The following is a 15,590-nucleotide window of genomic DNA, read 5'->3' as shown; positions in this document are numbered from 1 at the left end:
ATCTAATGCTGTCTTTTACAGAGTGAGGTATCTTCCTGTGCTTTTCAATGGATAACCACTAATTTGGACTACACAAGCGTTACTAACGTTGTGTTAGGATGCGCTACGTGGACGTCAGAAATTTCTAATGACAGTGTTGACGTTAATAGCGCATGCTAGTAACGCCTTGCCTGACTACACGAGACGTTGATGGCGCCCAGCTGCCAGGAAGGTACCAGATAGGGTAGGCCTCTGGACTCCTCTACAACAGTACTAGGATCCAAATGACACTACGCCAGTACCACAAGAGACAGCACAAGAGATACTCGACACAAATTTATTATTGAAGTTGAAAGCAGGCAGGCATTATATAATGTTCAAATTAAGGATTATAGCAACCTGAAATAAAAGCTAAGTGCTGGACTGAAATACGGATGGCAATGTTCCCAGACTGGAATGACAAGACGGAAGCAGAAAAAAGTATAAGAGGCACAAGCTTGTCACTCATGCTACTTGGGCAGCATCCATAATGAACTAAACATGCTTGTTTGATACTCAGTAAAGATTCAAAAATAGTGCTTGTGTAGTCTGGCCAAAAACTCAACGTTAGACAGCGTCAGCAATACGGCGTTTTTAGTGCTCGTGTATCCAGACCCTAAGACTAGTTCTGTGCCAGTCTCTTCCTGATTTGGGAGTCAGGTGCTTGACAGTGTCAAGCCACTCCAAGTGCTCTGAATTCCGTGTGAATCTCGAGCATCCCACACCAACACTGGCGAGTCCACTCCCCAGTCTGGTTTATGCACAGGGCAAGAGAAACATGCAGATGTTCAACACTTCTTGCCGGTACCACTTCAAGTGCTCGGTCAGGTCTCCAACCTGTTGCTTCAGATTCGAGGGTCTGAGCCTTTGGAGACACAGAAAGAAGGTCCCATGTTCAAGCCTTCTTTTCACCAGGAGGTCTTGGCCTCGAAGAAGACTGGAGGACATCAGTAGGGCTGTGCAAGTTCATGTTAAACAGTTCCCGAGCAATCTACTCTGGCCAACCTGGGTTTGTGTGACTAACCCCAGTTGCCGGACCAGAGCGCTCAGGTGTCTTTGCAAGAACTTTTCTACTCTCCTTGGGACAGCTCCTCACCAGGGCATGGTTGCTCTCCTAGACCAGTATTGTCACCCACAGCCTGCCTCTCCTGGTTCTTCCAGTAGGACAGGTAGGAGTGCTTGATCCCCTTCACCTGTCCCCTCAACCTCCTGGGGTTTAACTGGGAGGCACAAGTCAGACAGGAGGGACCCAACAAGATCGTCTCTTTATCGAAGTTCTGCTACGAGGGCCTATCCTACGATTCGGTTCTTGGCCTGACTCGGTCGTATGCTCAAGTAGTCAAGGAGGGATCCCAGGGGTCTGCTGTGGTTCTCCCTCCTACGGGAAGAATAGGTTGGGAGGACCGAACCCTGGAAGAACTTTAGGGTCCTCTTCCTCAGGATGCAGACACCCCAGAGATACACAGGACTTTTGCAGAGGTCATCATGCTGGTTTGTCAGCACAATGATCTCAGGGAAGGCACCACGGCCTCTACTATGGATCATGCTTCACACCTTGAAAATTTTTGGGGTAAAAAAAAAAAAAACACTTCTGTGGAGCTGCCATAGTTTGCACTTGCCGAAATGGTACTAGATCAAGTGAATAACCTGGTCTCTGGGCAGGAGAATGAACTTCAATCAAACTGCTCAGAGTAACTTCTTCCCCCCCTTCTACATGCCTTCAGATGAGTCTCTGCTGACTAAACAGGTTGACCCAGACCTGGTTCATCTAGGCCCAGGTCTCTCACTGCAAGAGCTTGCTGTGGAAGGGGTCTCCCTCTTGCAGAAAGTGGCAGCAAACCTGGAGGCTACCACTATGGTGGCTCTACTGGCTGGATCTGTGGTCATTTACAGTATCTGAGATTGCTGCTTCCTTGGGTGCAATCATCCCTGGTGAGGACTCCATCTTCGTAAGACTAGCAGTCTGAAAGTAGGGTTACCTCCTACCTAACACACCAGATGGCAAACCTGTGGGCAAACCTGGTGCTGAAGAGGAGGAATACTGTCCTGAATCAAATCTTCAAGTCTGTAGGTCCCGAGTCGACATTGGCCTTTAAGAACAGACTGTTGCTGGGTTCTGCTTCTCTTCCCAAGAGGGTTGGTAGATGGTGCAATGGACAAGAGACGTGTTGAAGACAATGACCGCCTTGTCCACCAGGTAGTGGCCAAGACCTCCAGGTCTTTGTGCTCTACTGCAGCCTGACCCTCGGGTCAGGCTAGCACTTCCTTGGCCCCTAAGGCGACCCAGGTTTCGAACAGCGCTTGTGGGAGTACCCAGCCTTCATCTTTCTCTGCCAAGAAGGGCCCACAACCACTTCCCTTTCAACCCTCTTTCCAGTCGTGAAAAGGGGGAAAAGCCAAGATGAAGAAGGGAGGATGCTAGAGGTGGTGTTCCCCTCCAGCTGCTGCCATTGGTGAGGGGAGGGAGGTTGCCTGTTGAGCCATTGAGCAACATGGGAGCGACGTGGAGCCAAGACCTGGGTAATAGATGTCCTTCAGGAGAGTTATCTACTTCCCTTTGAGTCTTGGCCGCCTCTAACCAACAACCTGGTCCGTTTGCTCACCTAAGTTCCCAGCTCGCCGAAGGATCTTGCACTCAATGAAGAGATGCACGCGATGCTAAAGAAGGGCGCTGTGGAAGTTGTGTCAGATTGGTCCCCAGTCTTTTACAGCCGCATCTCTTTTGTACAGAAAGCCGGAGTATAATTGGCTGATAATGGAATATACTTGGGCCTTATATAATTACAAACTGCATTCACAAATCAGAAAGTATAGTAAAAGGTTCAGTTCCCCTACACCATAAGGAAGAGATTTGTAAAGCTTCCAGGAATGGCTAATCCTCAGAAGTATTTTCCATCTATGTGAGGTCCTTCCTAGAATCATATCTCATTAGTTCCCCTTGGGATTATTTTGACTTTTGTGTCATTAATGTAAAATTGGGAGAGTTCCCCCTTGAATCCTAGATGATATATGACCTATCAAACACCTGTCAATTGCTTTCAGTCATGCCCCCTTGACCTCTTTAATGGTTAACAATGCCTGTTTGGCAGTAGCTATAGTCACTTAAGAATTCACACCTTCCCTGACCCAGCTTAACATTCTGGCTCTGCCTCACGGTCAGTTCCTCATTCGACCCTTGGCCCATTAGTGAGCCCTCAAATGCCTCAGGTCAGTCCTATCAGCCTTGCCCTCTGCTACTTGTTCTCTTTCTTCAAACGCATGCCTTGTCTCCCTTTCTGCTAAAATTCAATACTGGCGCTAGTTGTTTTCAAGATCTGAGTCTCTAAGATGAAAGTACAAATGCTGCAATGCTATCACTCCCCTGGGAAATCAGAATCATAGTGGGAGGCCATCAGCTAAACCGATGACGCCGACGCCAAATCCTGTTTGGGCGGGGGGAAACCCCAAAACTCCAACACCCTTCTTTCAGGGTATAAATACTCACTGCAAAGTCCATACTCTCACGGTGCATCACCAGTCGAGACGTGAATAAGCATCTATGATGGCTGATCCAAGGTTCAAGTCTAGCAACCCACTGGTATCTAGTCCTAACTTATGACGAACCACGTGTCATACAAGAAGTCCTTACTCCCACCGTGCCACTCAAGAGTCAGGCCATCACCCTGACCTTTCCACTCGCTACGCTCCAGATCTCACCCTGCCCTATCCATGCCCTCGAGAGGCCCTCTCTGTCCCAGGAAGTGACAGGAGCCTATCCACACTCTTCTGGGGTGCCATCTGGCTAGTAGCACACCTCTACCATCACGAGTCCAGCTCTTACTGAGCTCCTCCTACCTGCAGTTACATTACTAGGCTCTAAGTGGAAGAATCTAGTTTGCCCATATCCTATGGTGAAGCACCACAGGTCACTGACATCCCTCAGGCCCTCAAGTCTCTATGACAGTCACTTTAAGGAGATAAGGTAGGAAAACTGCAGTTGGTTGCTGGTATTCCTCTCTTTGCCCTTGCACTTATTCTTTCTTTGCTGTGAAATTCCCAGAGCCCCAATTCCCAAATTACTTGAATTCCATTTTAGTTTTGTCTCATGCAATGGTGTGTATTCTTGCTTGACACATGCTTTCACTCCCATAGTGAAATAACTAGTCAAGTGACCTTTGCTCTGATATTAACATCAGTGTGATAGTTATTGTTGCTATATGAACTGCCCAGTCCCGAACTCTTGTGTCGTCACTGTATGTCTTGCAGACCCCTCACTGGTCCTCTGTTGTGTGCCCGTATATGCAGATTTCAGCAGAACCACCTTCAGTCTAACCGCCAGGAAGATCCTGGGGTGCCATACCTGCAGTGCCAAAGTGATAACACTTGCTGTTGTGTTTTACGATGTCCATTGTGCTAATTCAAGCTTATTGAGTTCAAAATCCTTAGTGTACTAAATTTAGTGGTAGTACTGTTTACTTTCTAAATGGCACTAGTGTTTTGTTTTACTTTGTGATATTACCGTAAACCTTGGAGTTCCATGGTAACTGATAGTGCTCCTTTACAAATTTCACTCTTCTAATACCCCTATTGAGAATTATAGTGCTTGTTTACCTGAGTATATTCAAAAACTAATCTCTGAGCCATTTTATCAAAAGACTACTCAAGTAGGGTTCACATTCCTCTTTCTGTTTATATCTACCAATCCATCCAGTCAGATCATTGTAAGCTATAAACGTTTGTTGCCTTTGAAGTTGTTAATTTATGGATGAGTGACCTCCCAGTAATATATAATGTTATTCATGCTAGCTACTCATAAAGTAGTGAAGGCGTCCTCCCAATCTCTTTTGAGAATGAATCTACTGTTGAGTCTGGTGACCATCTAGTTGGACCTCATCCCCAACAGCAGCTTCACTCTCTTGCTTGCCAGCCTCTGACGATCCAGGCATGAAGACAACATCTTCCCTGTAGCACTTGAAGGTTTGGCTTATTATCAATTTCACAGCATTCTTACACAACCTGGCTGGGGAGAAAAACTCTCTCCTCTGCAGGCTGCTCCTGTTGTGTCAGTAAGATGCTTCTTCAGCTGCTGTGAAGGAGGGAAACTTCCTATAGGGGTAGTACTTCCCATTGTGGATCTCCTTTTTTTGGTTCCTGCCTTGATTTTCCCCTTGTAATTTAAGACCAGCAAGATTAGAGAGCAGCAAGGGAAGCAGCATTCTTGGGACTCTCCCTCACCGTAATCTTCCTCCTCTTTAACAAGCTTATCTTCCTTCTCATTCTTGACTTCTGACTCCCAAAACAGGAGGAAAATGGGATGTCTAAGGTCTCTGCAAGTTCTGTTGGGCTTTATGCAAGCACCCTCTCTTCTCATACGGGAGCAAGGACTCTCTATCACTGGTGCATGTTTGTTGAGTCTCTGGCAGGGCAGGTGCTCCTGCACTTAACCACATAGATAAGAGGACTGCTTCTGACTTTTTCAAGTGTGATCACCAGATAATGAGTCTGTGCATCTAGCTCACACTGCCTGGGACAGCCCACTCTCACTGTGCCTCCAGGACCATCTCAATGAGAGACTGCTTAAAGGTGCAACAGAGCTCTACTGTAAAAACCTTGTGATGTGATGAAGCCTTGTGACGAGCAAGAGGATACTCGAACTGTGGGATTCGCTCTTCCCTGTTTGACCCTAGAAGTTTTTCTCTACTTTTCCTCTCAGTTCCCCTCCCCATATTTTTTCCTAATTCATATTTTATTTGCATTTCTTCATCTTGTTGTCCAGCCTCTAAATTATTTCCTAATGCAAATCTGGAGCAATGTTTTACCCAATCATTTGTATCTTTGCAGAGTTTGCTACATACAATTCACTTGCATTATTTAAATCTTACTGTCCAACCTCTTCGCCTTTTAGCTGTCTGGATTTTGAGAATGGATGGTGCTGCTGGGATTAGAGTTCATATCTGAAGTTAACAGTAGTTGTGGTGGGATCGTCTACCACCCAATAATGTTTAGACCTAAGAGATAAAAACATAGATTGTTGTGTTTGCATTTCAAGGGCAGAACTTTCCTTTAGTATTGTGGTGGGCTGATTCTAGAGATAGGACTCTGCATTCTCCCTGGTTTGCACATCTTTGTAACTAGATTAGTGCTGATTGTCCAATCAAGCAAATTTGTTTACGGTTGAGCCTTTTAAATTATGTGATGCCGTCCCTTCAGGGTATTCAAATTATAGGTGATGCCACCCCTTTAAGGTAGTGTAAGGAGTGGACATTTTGAAGTTGCTGATACCATTACTTGAAGATTTAACCAGATCAAAATTAGGATTGACTTCTTTAAATTTGTTACTATATTGTTGATTGTTCCTCATATTCTGCCATTTACTGATTAATAGCAATGTATACGGTAACATATACCTCCTTTGGCATACTCTAACCCTAAAACACGATACCAGTTTCTTGATACTGCACTTGTTTGACATATGTATTTGACTAAAATGAAATATTGAAAAATTAAATTTTGATAAAAATTGAATGGCCCTCCATTGGACTACTCTGCAACAAATCATGGGTTAAAAGTGGTCCAAATATGAACCCATCAGGAATTTAATTAAGAGTTAGAATGAAAATAAAGGAAAAACTTACCTCCTCAGGCTCATCTGACAGTTTGAAGGACAGGTGTATGAGGCCAGATGGGTTTTCTACATTATTCCACTGAACAATTCTGCTTCCCGAGGGAGTTTCAACCCATATCAGTGGATACTGCAACAGGTAAATATTTCACATCATTCACTCTTCAAAATATCCGCAGAGAAGAAAAAAATTCAGTGCATTACATAAAGCACCTAAATTAATGCTACTTCAACAAGATCATTCAAAGACTGCCAACTCTTGGGAGCAATATATTCCTCTAAAGGTTCCTTCTTATTAAGTTACATTTCTATCTCTCCCAAAATCCAATCACCTTCTGCCAGTCATAAGTAGCCACTTTTGTAATAGAATTTTTTTTAATTCACACAGATTTTTATACAATCCTATCAACAAACAAACACTAGAACAAAAATATAACCTCTTTAGCATGGGTAATACAGCTTGTGTAATGCAAAATGCCTTGGGCCTTTAAAATTTTTAATCCTCCTTCTAAAGGGTCTCTTTCTATGTTTCTGGAAGGTTAATCTTTTTCTTGCTGCAAGTTTGGTAAAAATCGATACAACATTTTTCATAATCCTTCTAATAAACATAAAACACCAGAACTAATTACATAACCTTGGGAGCGGTAAAAAAACCCATTTCCTTACCTTCTTCGTAGAGACTTTAAGAAAAGGCCCTTCCAAAGTTAATATTCTAAACTGCACTTCTTGGCTTGGTTTGTAAAGGAACTTGTCTGTCTGAATAAAAGTCTTTGAGGTCTTTGTTGCAAATAAGAGGTCTTTCTCGTATGACACAGCGGTCCCTCCTAATTCCCCAGTGACAATAAGTTTGCCTTCACGCTGCGACAGTGATGGCACCAACACTTTATCACACAGGTGATTTTTGCCTGAGGAGAGATATATAGTGCAAAAACAATTAATGATTAAAATATTAATAAAAAAGAGAGGAAATCTAGGTACCAAAACAAATTCCCAAAGGAAAAATAAGTAAGGTACATAAAAAAATAAATGGAAATAAGCAAAGTAACTGACAGACAGAAAAACTGATGAACAGCACAGAACTAAAGCTATACATTTAAATAGTAAATATATAAATAAAACCAGGTGTGTGAATATATATGTCTATATTTATATGTTTTTGTTATTCTCACTCTATTGTTTTTAAAGATGAACAATATGTAACATTTAATACCACATCCCACTTTTTACTTCCCTTTATCTGCCTTTGAGAAATCTAACATTATTAATAAATAAATACCTACTATAGTAAGAATTTTCTTTACTTGCTTCCTCCATGCATTTTGCAAAGTACGTAACCAGAACTTTTCTAATAGGGAAGTCTTATCACTTAAAATGTTTAAGTTAATTACGGATCTCTAATATAGGACAATAAGAATCAATAGCTTTTATGACTTTGACTGCTCAGCAACAGTCTGAGAGTTAATGATACTATGCACTGTTTTGTTCTCTTTCCAAAGGTATAAATGATTATGCACACCTGGCAACATCATCTCAAGACTCCCGCCACAAGCTGCACACTCTTGTGTGGCAGCTTAATGATGTAGTAATGCTCCGACTCTTAAAGCTGCATGTGCAGCCTATTTTCACGGCCCAGTAAGTGTGTATCCAGCTATTTAACTTATCTGTTCTCTTTTAGTAATGCAACATTTGTAATTTTTTAATTTTTTTATTTTGTGTAATTTTTACACAAAATAAAGATATCAACATGTTTACATGTTTCCACTAATATAACACGTTTTAGGAAAAGTTTGCAAGCCAGCCCTAACACTACGAAAGCATTCAACAAGATTGATTTACAAATATAAATTAACTTGTGCGAACTCATGCTTGCTAGAGGGTGTGGCCAGTCGAAACAAGGCGCCTAGTGTTGTTTGTGTAAAGGAGCACAAGGTATATCTTAATTACGTACGTAGTCATAGGTCTAATGGAAAGAAACCAAAAAATTTTTCAGACCCTTATCATTACACATCATTTATCAAATAAAGTAATTTATGTTCTTTCTTTTCATTCTATTTATTCTATTTCTGTATTTTGCAGAGAATGACATTTATTTGACCTTAATAAAATGAGTTGGATGTGTGGTGTTACAAAAAGAGATAAGATCCAGAATGAATTGATCAGGGGGACTGTCCAAGTATTAGAGGTTTCATAAAAAAGGTCAGGAAAGAACACTCAAAGGGTCTGGTCATGTCGAGAAGATGAACACGTATGCAAGAGGGTTATGAAGATGGAGGTGGAGGGCAGAAGAGGGAGGGGAAGGACAAAGTTCAGGTGGAAAGATAAATTTTTTAATGACATGAAGGAAAAGGGTCTAAGAGAACAAGACGTAAAGGACAGAGGAAGATGCAGAAGGCTGACTAGAAACAGCTACCCCATATAGAAATGGGAAAAGATGATGGCAAAGAAGAGGAAGAAGAATAAAATGAAACAATATTCAATGCAACTGCCTGCTAATAATTTTCCAATGTGGAAGGTCAAGTTGATGAATGTAAAGACAAGAAAAATGTGATCCGAACCTCTATGTGCATTCATATCTAACTGACATGCAAGGAGGGAGTTGTGACATATGGCTGCAAAACTTACTGGTCAATTCTTGAAAAAATAATTAATTAATTAATTTAATAACTATGTAGTTTATTTTACACTTATTGCATTCATCAATCCAATTTTTTCTATTACTAGAATCTCATCTGATGAAACTGTGATTTTATTTCATACATCACACTAATTGTTCTTACTTGCATAAAACTCTCCATATTAAATTGCTTGCAGGAGCAGTACTAACAACCTGACAGCTTTTCAAATCAACTTTGGTGTGATTATGCTAGTGGTGCATCAAGAGTAAAATGCCATGTCTTTAATAGTTGTAAAAGTAATGACATTATTCATGGAATTAGTTGTTATGAGAGTGCTAATAGAGAAGATTCTAAATGTCTTCCTAGTATTCTAAAACCTTCCAGTTATTCATTCACCTTACATTTCTTTTGTCTTGAAAATTGTTGTGATATATTTACAGTAAGTGATGGATACAGAGTTTATACTCACATGACAATTAGTAATAAAATGTGTTCATACCAGCAAAGTTTTACAGAATCTCTTCTACATGTATTAACAGAGTTCTATGTAATACACTGCTGGAATTGCTAACACTGAAGTATAACAACCAAATATATCAATCTTTGGCAATAACTTTTATAGTGAATTCCTGTATACTACAAACCCCATATGAATGCTGCTATATTGTTATTTTGGCTTTTAGCAGTTTTTTACCAAGTAACAACTACAATGGCATAAAAACCCAATACCCTTCCTAGCACAAGAACACCGTTGAATGATTTCCATAATCAAATTTAACCTGAATAAGTGTGAGATCTCAGATAACCTTTAAGTTTAATAATATGTAAGTTTGTACAAGAAATATGTTATTGTCATGATACAATAAAGTTTTATGCATACTTACCTGGCAGATATATACTTAGCTATAGACTCCGTCGTCCCCGATGGAAATTCGAATTTCGCGGCACACTCTACAGGTAGGTCAGGTGATCTACCGCCCCGCCGCTGGTGGCGGGAATAGGAATCATTCCCGTTTTCTAAGACAGATTTTCTCTTCCACCTGTCTCCTGAGGGGAGGTCGGGTGGGCCATACACCGTATATATCTGCCAGGTAAGTATGCATAAAACTTTATTGTATCATGACAATAACATTTTTATGCATTCAACTTACCTGTCAGATATATACTTAGCTGATTGGCACCTTTGGCGGAGGGTAAGAGACAGCTAATTTACTGAAATAGACAGGAAACAACATATGTTGTAGGTAATAAAATTAAAAAACCTTGATTCCTACCTGTGTTAGCGAAAGACTTCATGGCTACTGCCTAGGAGCCCGTATCGCTTCAAGAGCCTCAGCGAGGTAGTGACCTCATGCTAAGAGTTCTTGATGGCCTGTTACAGGGGTCTTACCCACTTACGCTTCAGAACCTTAGGATCTTTGTCAATGGGGTCCTATCCACTTACATGACAAAACACCTTGCCTATTGGCATGATCATAGAGCACGACACTAATCCCGATCACCTGATCCTAATTGGGGTTAGTACTAAGATTGAAAGGAGTCATCCCCGAACATCCTTTCAAGCAACCCACAACTCAACAATATTAAAAATAATTATTAAAAACATAAAAACAAAATTAAGGATCAGCGTCTGCTCCATTTCCCAGCATAGTATCCGCTGATACATAAGGTCCAAGAGAAAAACATTTATCATATGTTACTCTAACATCCTTTAAATAGTGGGATGCAAAAACTGAATTGCACCTCCAATAAGTCGCTGCTAAAATGTTTCTCATGGACATATTCTTAGTAAAAGAAAGGGAAGTTGCCACAGCCCGGACTTCGTGAGCTTTTACTCTCAGCAGCTTTAAAGAGTTCTCTTGGCAATTCCTGTGAGCTTCGGTAATCACATTTCTGACAAAGAACGCCAGTGCGTTCTTTGACATAGGTCTTTTGGGGTTTCTTACCGAACACCAAAGACTTTGTCGACATCCCTGAAGCTGTGTCTTCTTTTTTGAATAGAATTTTAAGGTCCTGACTGGGCAAAGGGACCGATCCAACTCTCTACCTACCAGAGAAGAGAGTCCCTTGACTTCAAAACTTCTAGGCCAAGGTTTAGAAGGGTTTTCATTCTTTGCTAGGAATAGATCCTGGAAAGAAATAACAGCCGAGTCTTTTTTAAATCCCACCCGAGAGTCCAAAGCATGCAATTCACTGATCCTCTTAGCAGTTGCGAGAGCCAACAGGAATATGCATTTACTAGTAAGATCTCTGAATGAGATTTTATCTAGAGGTTCGAACCTGTCCGAAATCAAGAATTTTAGGACTACGTCAAGGTTCCAACTCGGGGGAATAGAAGATCTCAATTTCGTAGTCTCGAAAGACCTGATGAGATCATGAAGATCCTTATTATTTTCAAGATTCAGCCCTCTGTTTCTAAAAACAGCTGAGAGCATGCTCTTATATCCCTTGATAGTGGATACGGCCAATTTGGACTCTTCTCTTAAGAAGAGGAGAAAATCCGCGATTTCGGTTACAGAGGTATTGGAAGAGGACAGCTTCTTCGACCTACACCATCTACGGAAAACTTCCCACTTCGATTGATAGACCCGCAAGGTAGAGGCTCTGCGGGCTCTAGCAATTGCAGTTGCCACTTTCTTTGAAAAGCCTCTCGCTCTGACCAGTCTTTCGATAGTCAAAAGGCAGTCAGGGAGAGACTTTGGATGATTTTGTGGAACCTCTCGAAGTGGGGTTGTCTGAGCAGATCTGTCCTGTTTGGTAGAGATCTGGGGAAGTCCACCTTCCATTCCAGTACCTCTGTGAACCAGATTCGGGAAGGCCAGAAGGGAACAATTAGAATTAGTCTCGTTCCCTCCGATGCCACAAATTTTCTTAGTACTTCCCCCAGCAATTTGAATGAGGGAAAGGCGTAGGCGTCTATGCCTGACCAATCCATGAGGAAAGCATCGATCGCCATGGCTCTGGGATCTTCTTCTAGCGAGCAGAAGTTGTCTATCTTCCTGGAGAGGAACGTGGCAAACAGGTCGATCTGGGGTCTTCCCCAGAGGGACCACATTTGTCTGCAGACTTCTGAGTGGAGCATCCACTCTGTCGGGAGTACCTGGTTCTTTCTGCTCAACCTGTCTGCCCTTAGGTTTTTTACTCCTTGAGCAAACCTTGTACGCAGAATAATGCCCCGTTCCTCTGTCCAGGTTAATAGATCTCTCGCTATTTCGTTCAGTGAGAAAGAGTGAGTGCCCCCTTGATTCCGGATGTAAGCCAGAGCTGTGGTATTGTCGGAATTGACTTGAACTACCACTCCTCTGACTTCCGCTTCGAAGTATTCCAGGGCTAGATGAATCGCCAGGAGTTCCTTCGCATTGATGTGCAGTGTAGTCTGTTGTTTGGTCCAGGTACCTGCCACTTCCTTTGGACCCAGTGTTGCTCCCCAACCTGTTTCCGAGGCATCGGAAAACAACACTCGGTGAGGGTTCCGAATCAAGAGGGACACCCCTTCGTTCTTTGTTAATGGGGTTAACCACCACTTCAGGTCGGATTTTATCCCCTGTTGAATGGGAAAAAAGTCTGACAAGTCTCCTGTCTTTTGACTCCACATTTGTTTGAGATAAAATTGCAGAGGTCTGAGATTTAATCTCCCTAGGGAAATGAACTGCTCTAACGAGGAAAGGGTGCCCAGCAGACTGAGCCATTCCCTCGCCGAGGTCCGTTCTTTCCCTAAGAAGTTCGAGATTTTTTCTAAGCCTCGAGCAATTCTCTCTTGAGATGGAAAAGCCCGAAAACCCCGAGAATCCATCTGTATCCCCAGATAGACTATGTTCTGTCTGGGGATCAATTGTGATTTCTCGAGGTTCACGAGTAGTCCCAGAGATTTTGTCAAATCCAAAGTCTTCTCCAAGTCCTTCAAGCACTGAAGTTCCGATTTTGCTCTTATTAGCCAATCGTCCAGATAAAGGGATATATTTATCCCTTCTAGATGTAGCCATCTCGCAACATTCATCATTAGCCTCGTGAACACTTGAGGGGCCGTAGACAGGCCGAAGCATAGGGCTCTGAATTGGAATACTTTTCCCTGCATCATGAATCGGAGATATTTCTTCGATGATGGATGCAGGGGGACATGAAAGTAAGCATCTTGTAGATCTAAGGAGACCATCCAATCTCCTGGACGAAGAGCCGCAAGAACCGATTTTGATGTTTCCATAGAGAACTTTGTGTTCTCTACAAATCGGTTCAATGCGCTCACATCCAGGACCGGTCTCCCCCCTCCTGAGGATTTCGGAACCAGAAAAAGACGGTTGTAGAATCCTCGGGAATGCGGATCCCGAACCAATTCGATGGCCTCCTTTTGCAACATCTGTTCTACCAGTTGCAATAATGCTTTCATTTCTTGGCAAGGGTCCCTGTATTATGGGCTGACAGTTCCCTCGGGTTTTCGTTGTCAAGGGAGGCCTGTCTCGAAAGGGGATCATATATCCCTTCGTTACCACTGAAAGGGACCATATTTCTGCCTGTCTCAGAGTTCATTCTTCGGAAAATTTCCGAAGTCTGGCTCCTACCGGTGCTTGAAGGACTGGTGTCTCATTTTGCTTTCTTGATAGGTCTGAATGAAGACTTACCTCTCTTCTGTACTCCTCTCTTCTTAAAGGAGGGTCTGGCAGAGGAGCTCCCTCGAAAGGGCTGTTGAGGAGTACGATTCTCTCTCTTAACAGGAACCGAAGTCCTTGATTTCTTTGCAGATTGGGCCAAGAGATCTTGAGTGGCCTTTTCTGTCAAAGAATGAGAAATGTCCTTCACTAGTTGTGCAGGAAACAATTGGTCCAAAAGAGGAGCATAAAGAAGAAGTGACCTCTGAATGGGAGTAACCGCATTCGTCAGAAAGGAGCTAAATAAGACTCTCTTCTTCAGAATTCCAGTTCCAAAAAGCGAGGCTACCTCTCCTGATCCATCTTGAACCGCTTTGTCCATGCAGGACAGTACACTATAAAGGACTTCTGGACTAAGAGATTCATTCTCTTGAGTCTTCTTGGCCAACACCCCAAGGGACCAGTCTAAGAAGTTAAAAACTTCTAAGACATTAAACAATCCCTTGAGGAGATGGTCCATCTCAGAAGTCCCCCATGTGATCTTTGCCGATGACAAGGCTTGTCTCCTTGAAGAATCCACCAGATTTGAAAAATCTGCTTCGGCAGTGGTAGGGAGAGCTAGACCCAGTGATTCGGCCGTCTCGTACCAAATTCCCTTCTTTCCTGATAGTTTGGAAGGAGGGCAGGCAAAGACTGTCTTCCCCGCCTTCTCCTTGGATTTAAACCAATTTCCTACGAATCGGAGAGCCTTATTCATAGAAATGGTTGGCTTCATTTTAACGAAGGATGATGGCTTCGAGACCTTCGTACTTGTAAATAAAGACCTCGGAGAAGGAGGAGAAGTAGGGCTTAAAGAGTCCCCAAACTCTTGAAGTAAGAGGGCTGCCAGCATCTTGTAATCTGACAAGCCTGGAGCCGAGTGGTCTTCCGAGTCCGAAACTTCTTCCAAATCCAACTCCATTTCCGAAGAGGATTGTTTATTTTCAATAGGAGACGGGTCTCTTGCAACATCTGCCCCACTCTCGCAAGAACGACGACCGCCTGTGCGGCAACTTGCGTCCCTACGAGAGATAGGTTGATCCTGCAACACGACCTAATCCTTCTCCTGGCAAGAGCGACGGCCACCTGTGCGGCACCTTTCTCTCCTGTCAGAGGAAGGATGTCCTCTCCTATCGCTTTCCACGGAACCACCCATATCCTAACAAGGGCTATGGCCGCCTGTGCGGCACCTAGATTCCCTGTCAGGTAAAGGTTTATCCTTCCGAAAGCTAGACAAACCCTCCTGGCTTAATTGTCTTTTGGAAGAAGTCCGTCTCTTGGTTGTCACTTGTGGCTCATTGCGCCAGGTTGGCACTCGTGGCTCCTTGCGCCAGGCTGGCGCTTCTGGCGCATTTCGGCAGGGTGGCGCTTCTGGCGCATTGCGCCAGGATGGCGCATTGTGCCAGGATGGCGCTTCTGGCGCATTGCGCCAGGCTGGCGCTTCTGGTGCATCTGGCGCTTCTGGCTCTTTTGGCTCTTCTGACTCGTATGGAGCTTCTAGCGCATCTGGCGCATTGCGCCAGGTTGGCGCTTTTGGCGCATTCTTCATACTCATCCGAGTAAATTCCGAAACTTTTACATTCGTTTCTTCTTTCCTTCCCTTCGTTCTCTTTATCGGAAGGAAAGAGTCCTTTTTTCTGGGAGTCTCCTTCGTAAAAACTTCTACTAAAGCGGAAAGCTGCTCCTGTACATTTAGGAGAATTTTCGCAGCCGCATTCTCTTTCTCCTTTCCTG

General features: G+C 43.1%; 1 protein-coding gene across 7 annotated transcripts in view; it reads right to left on the bottom strand.

The window, feature by feature from the left end:
* LOC135215322 (alpha-2-macroglobulin-like) overlaps positions 1 to 15,590 on the bottom strand; it is a 494,644-nt gene that overhangs the window by 392,980 nt on the left and 86,074 nt on the right. For all 7 annotated transcript variants that reach the window (XM_064250089.1, XM_064250270.1, XM_064249915.1 and 4 more), the window contains exons 3-4: positions 7,286 to 7,524; positions 6,633 to 6,749 (exon numbers count right to left, since the gene is read on the bottom strand). In XM_064250089.1, the coding sequence (XP_064106159.1) occupies positions 6,633 to 6,749; positions 7,286 to 7,524 (356 nt within the window). The remainder of the gene's footprint in view (positions 1 to 6,632; positions 6,750 to 7,285; positions 7,525 to 15,590) is intronic.

The sequence above is a fragment of the Macrobrachium nipponense genome, chromosome 11, assembly GCF_015104395.2.
Source record: "Macrobrachium nipponense isolate FS-2020 chromosome 11, ASM1510439v2, whole genome shotgun sequence".
In the NCBI taxonomy this organism is placed as follows: Eukaryota; Metazoa; Arthropoda; class Malacostraca; order Decapoda; family Palaemonidae; genus Macrobrachium; species Macrobrachium nipponense.
The sequence above is the reverse complement of the archived record's forward strand: the minus strand, read 5'-3'. Positions and strand labels throughout refer to the sequence as shown.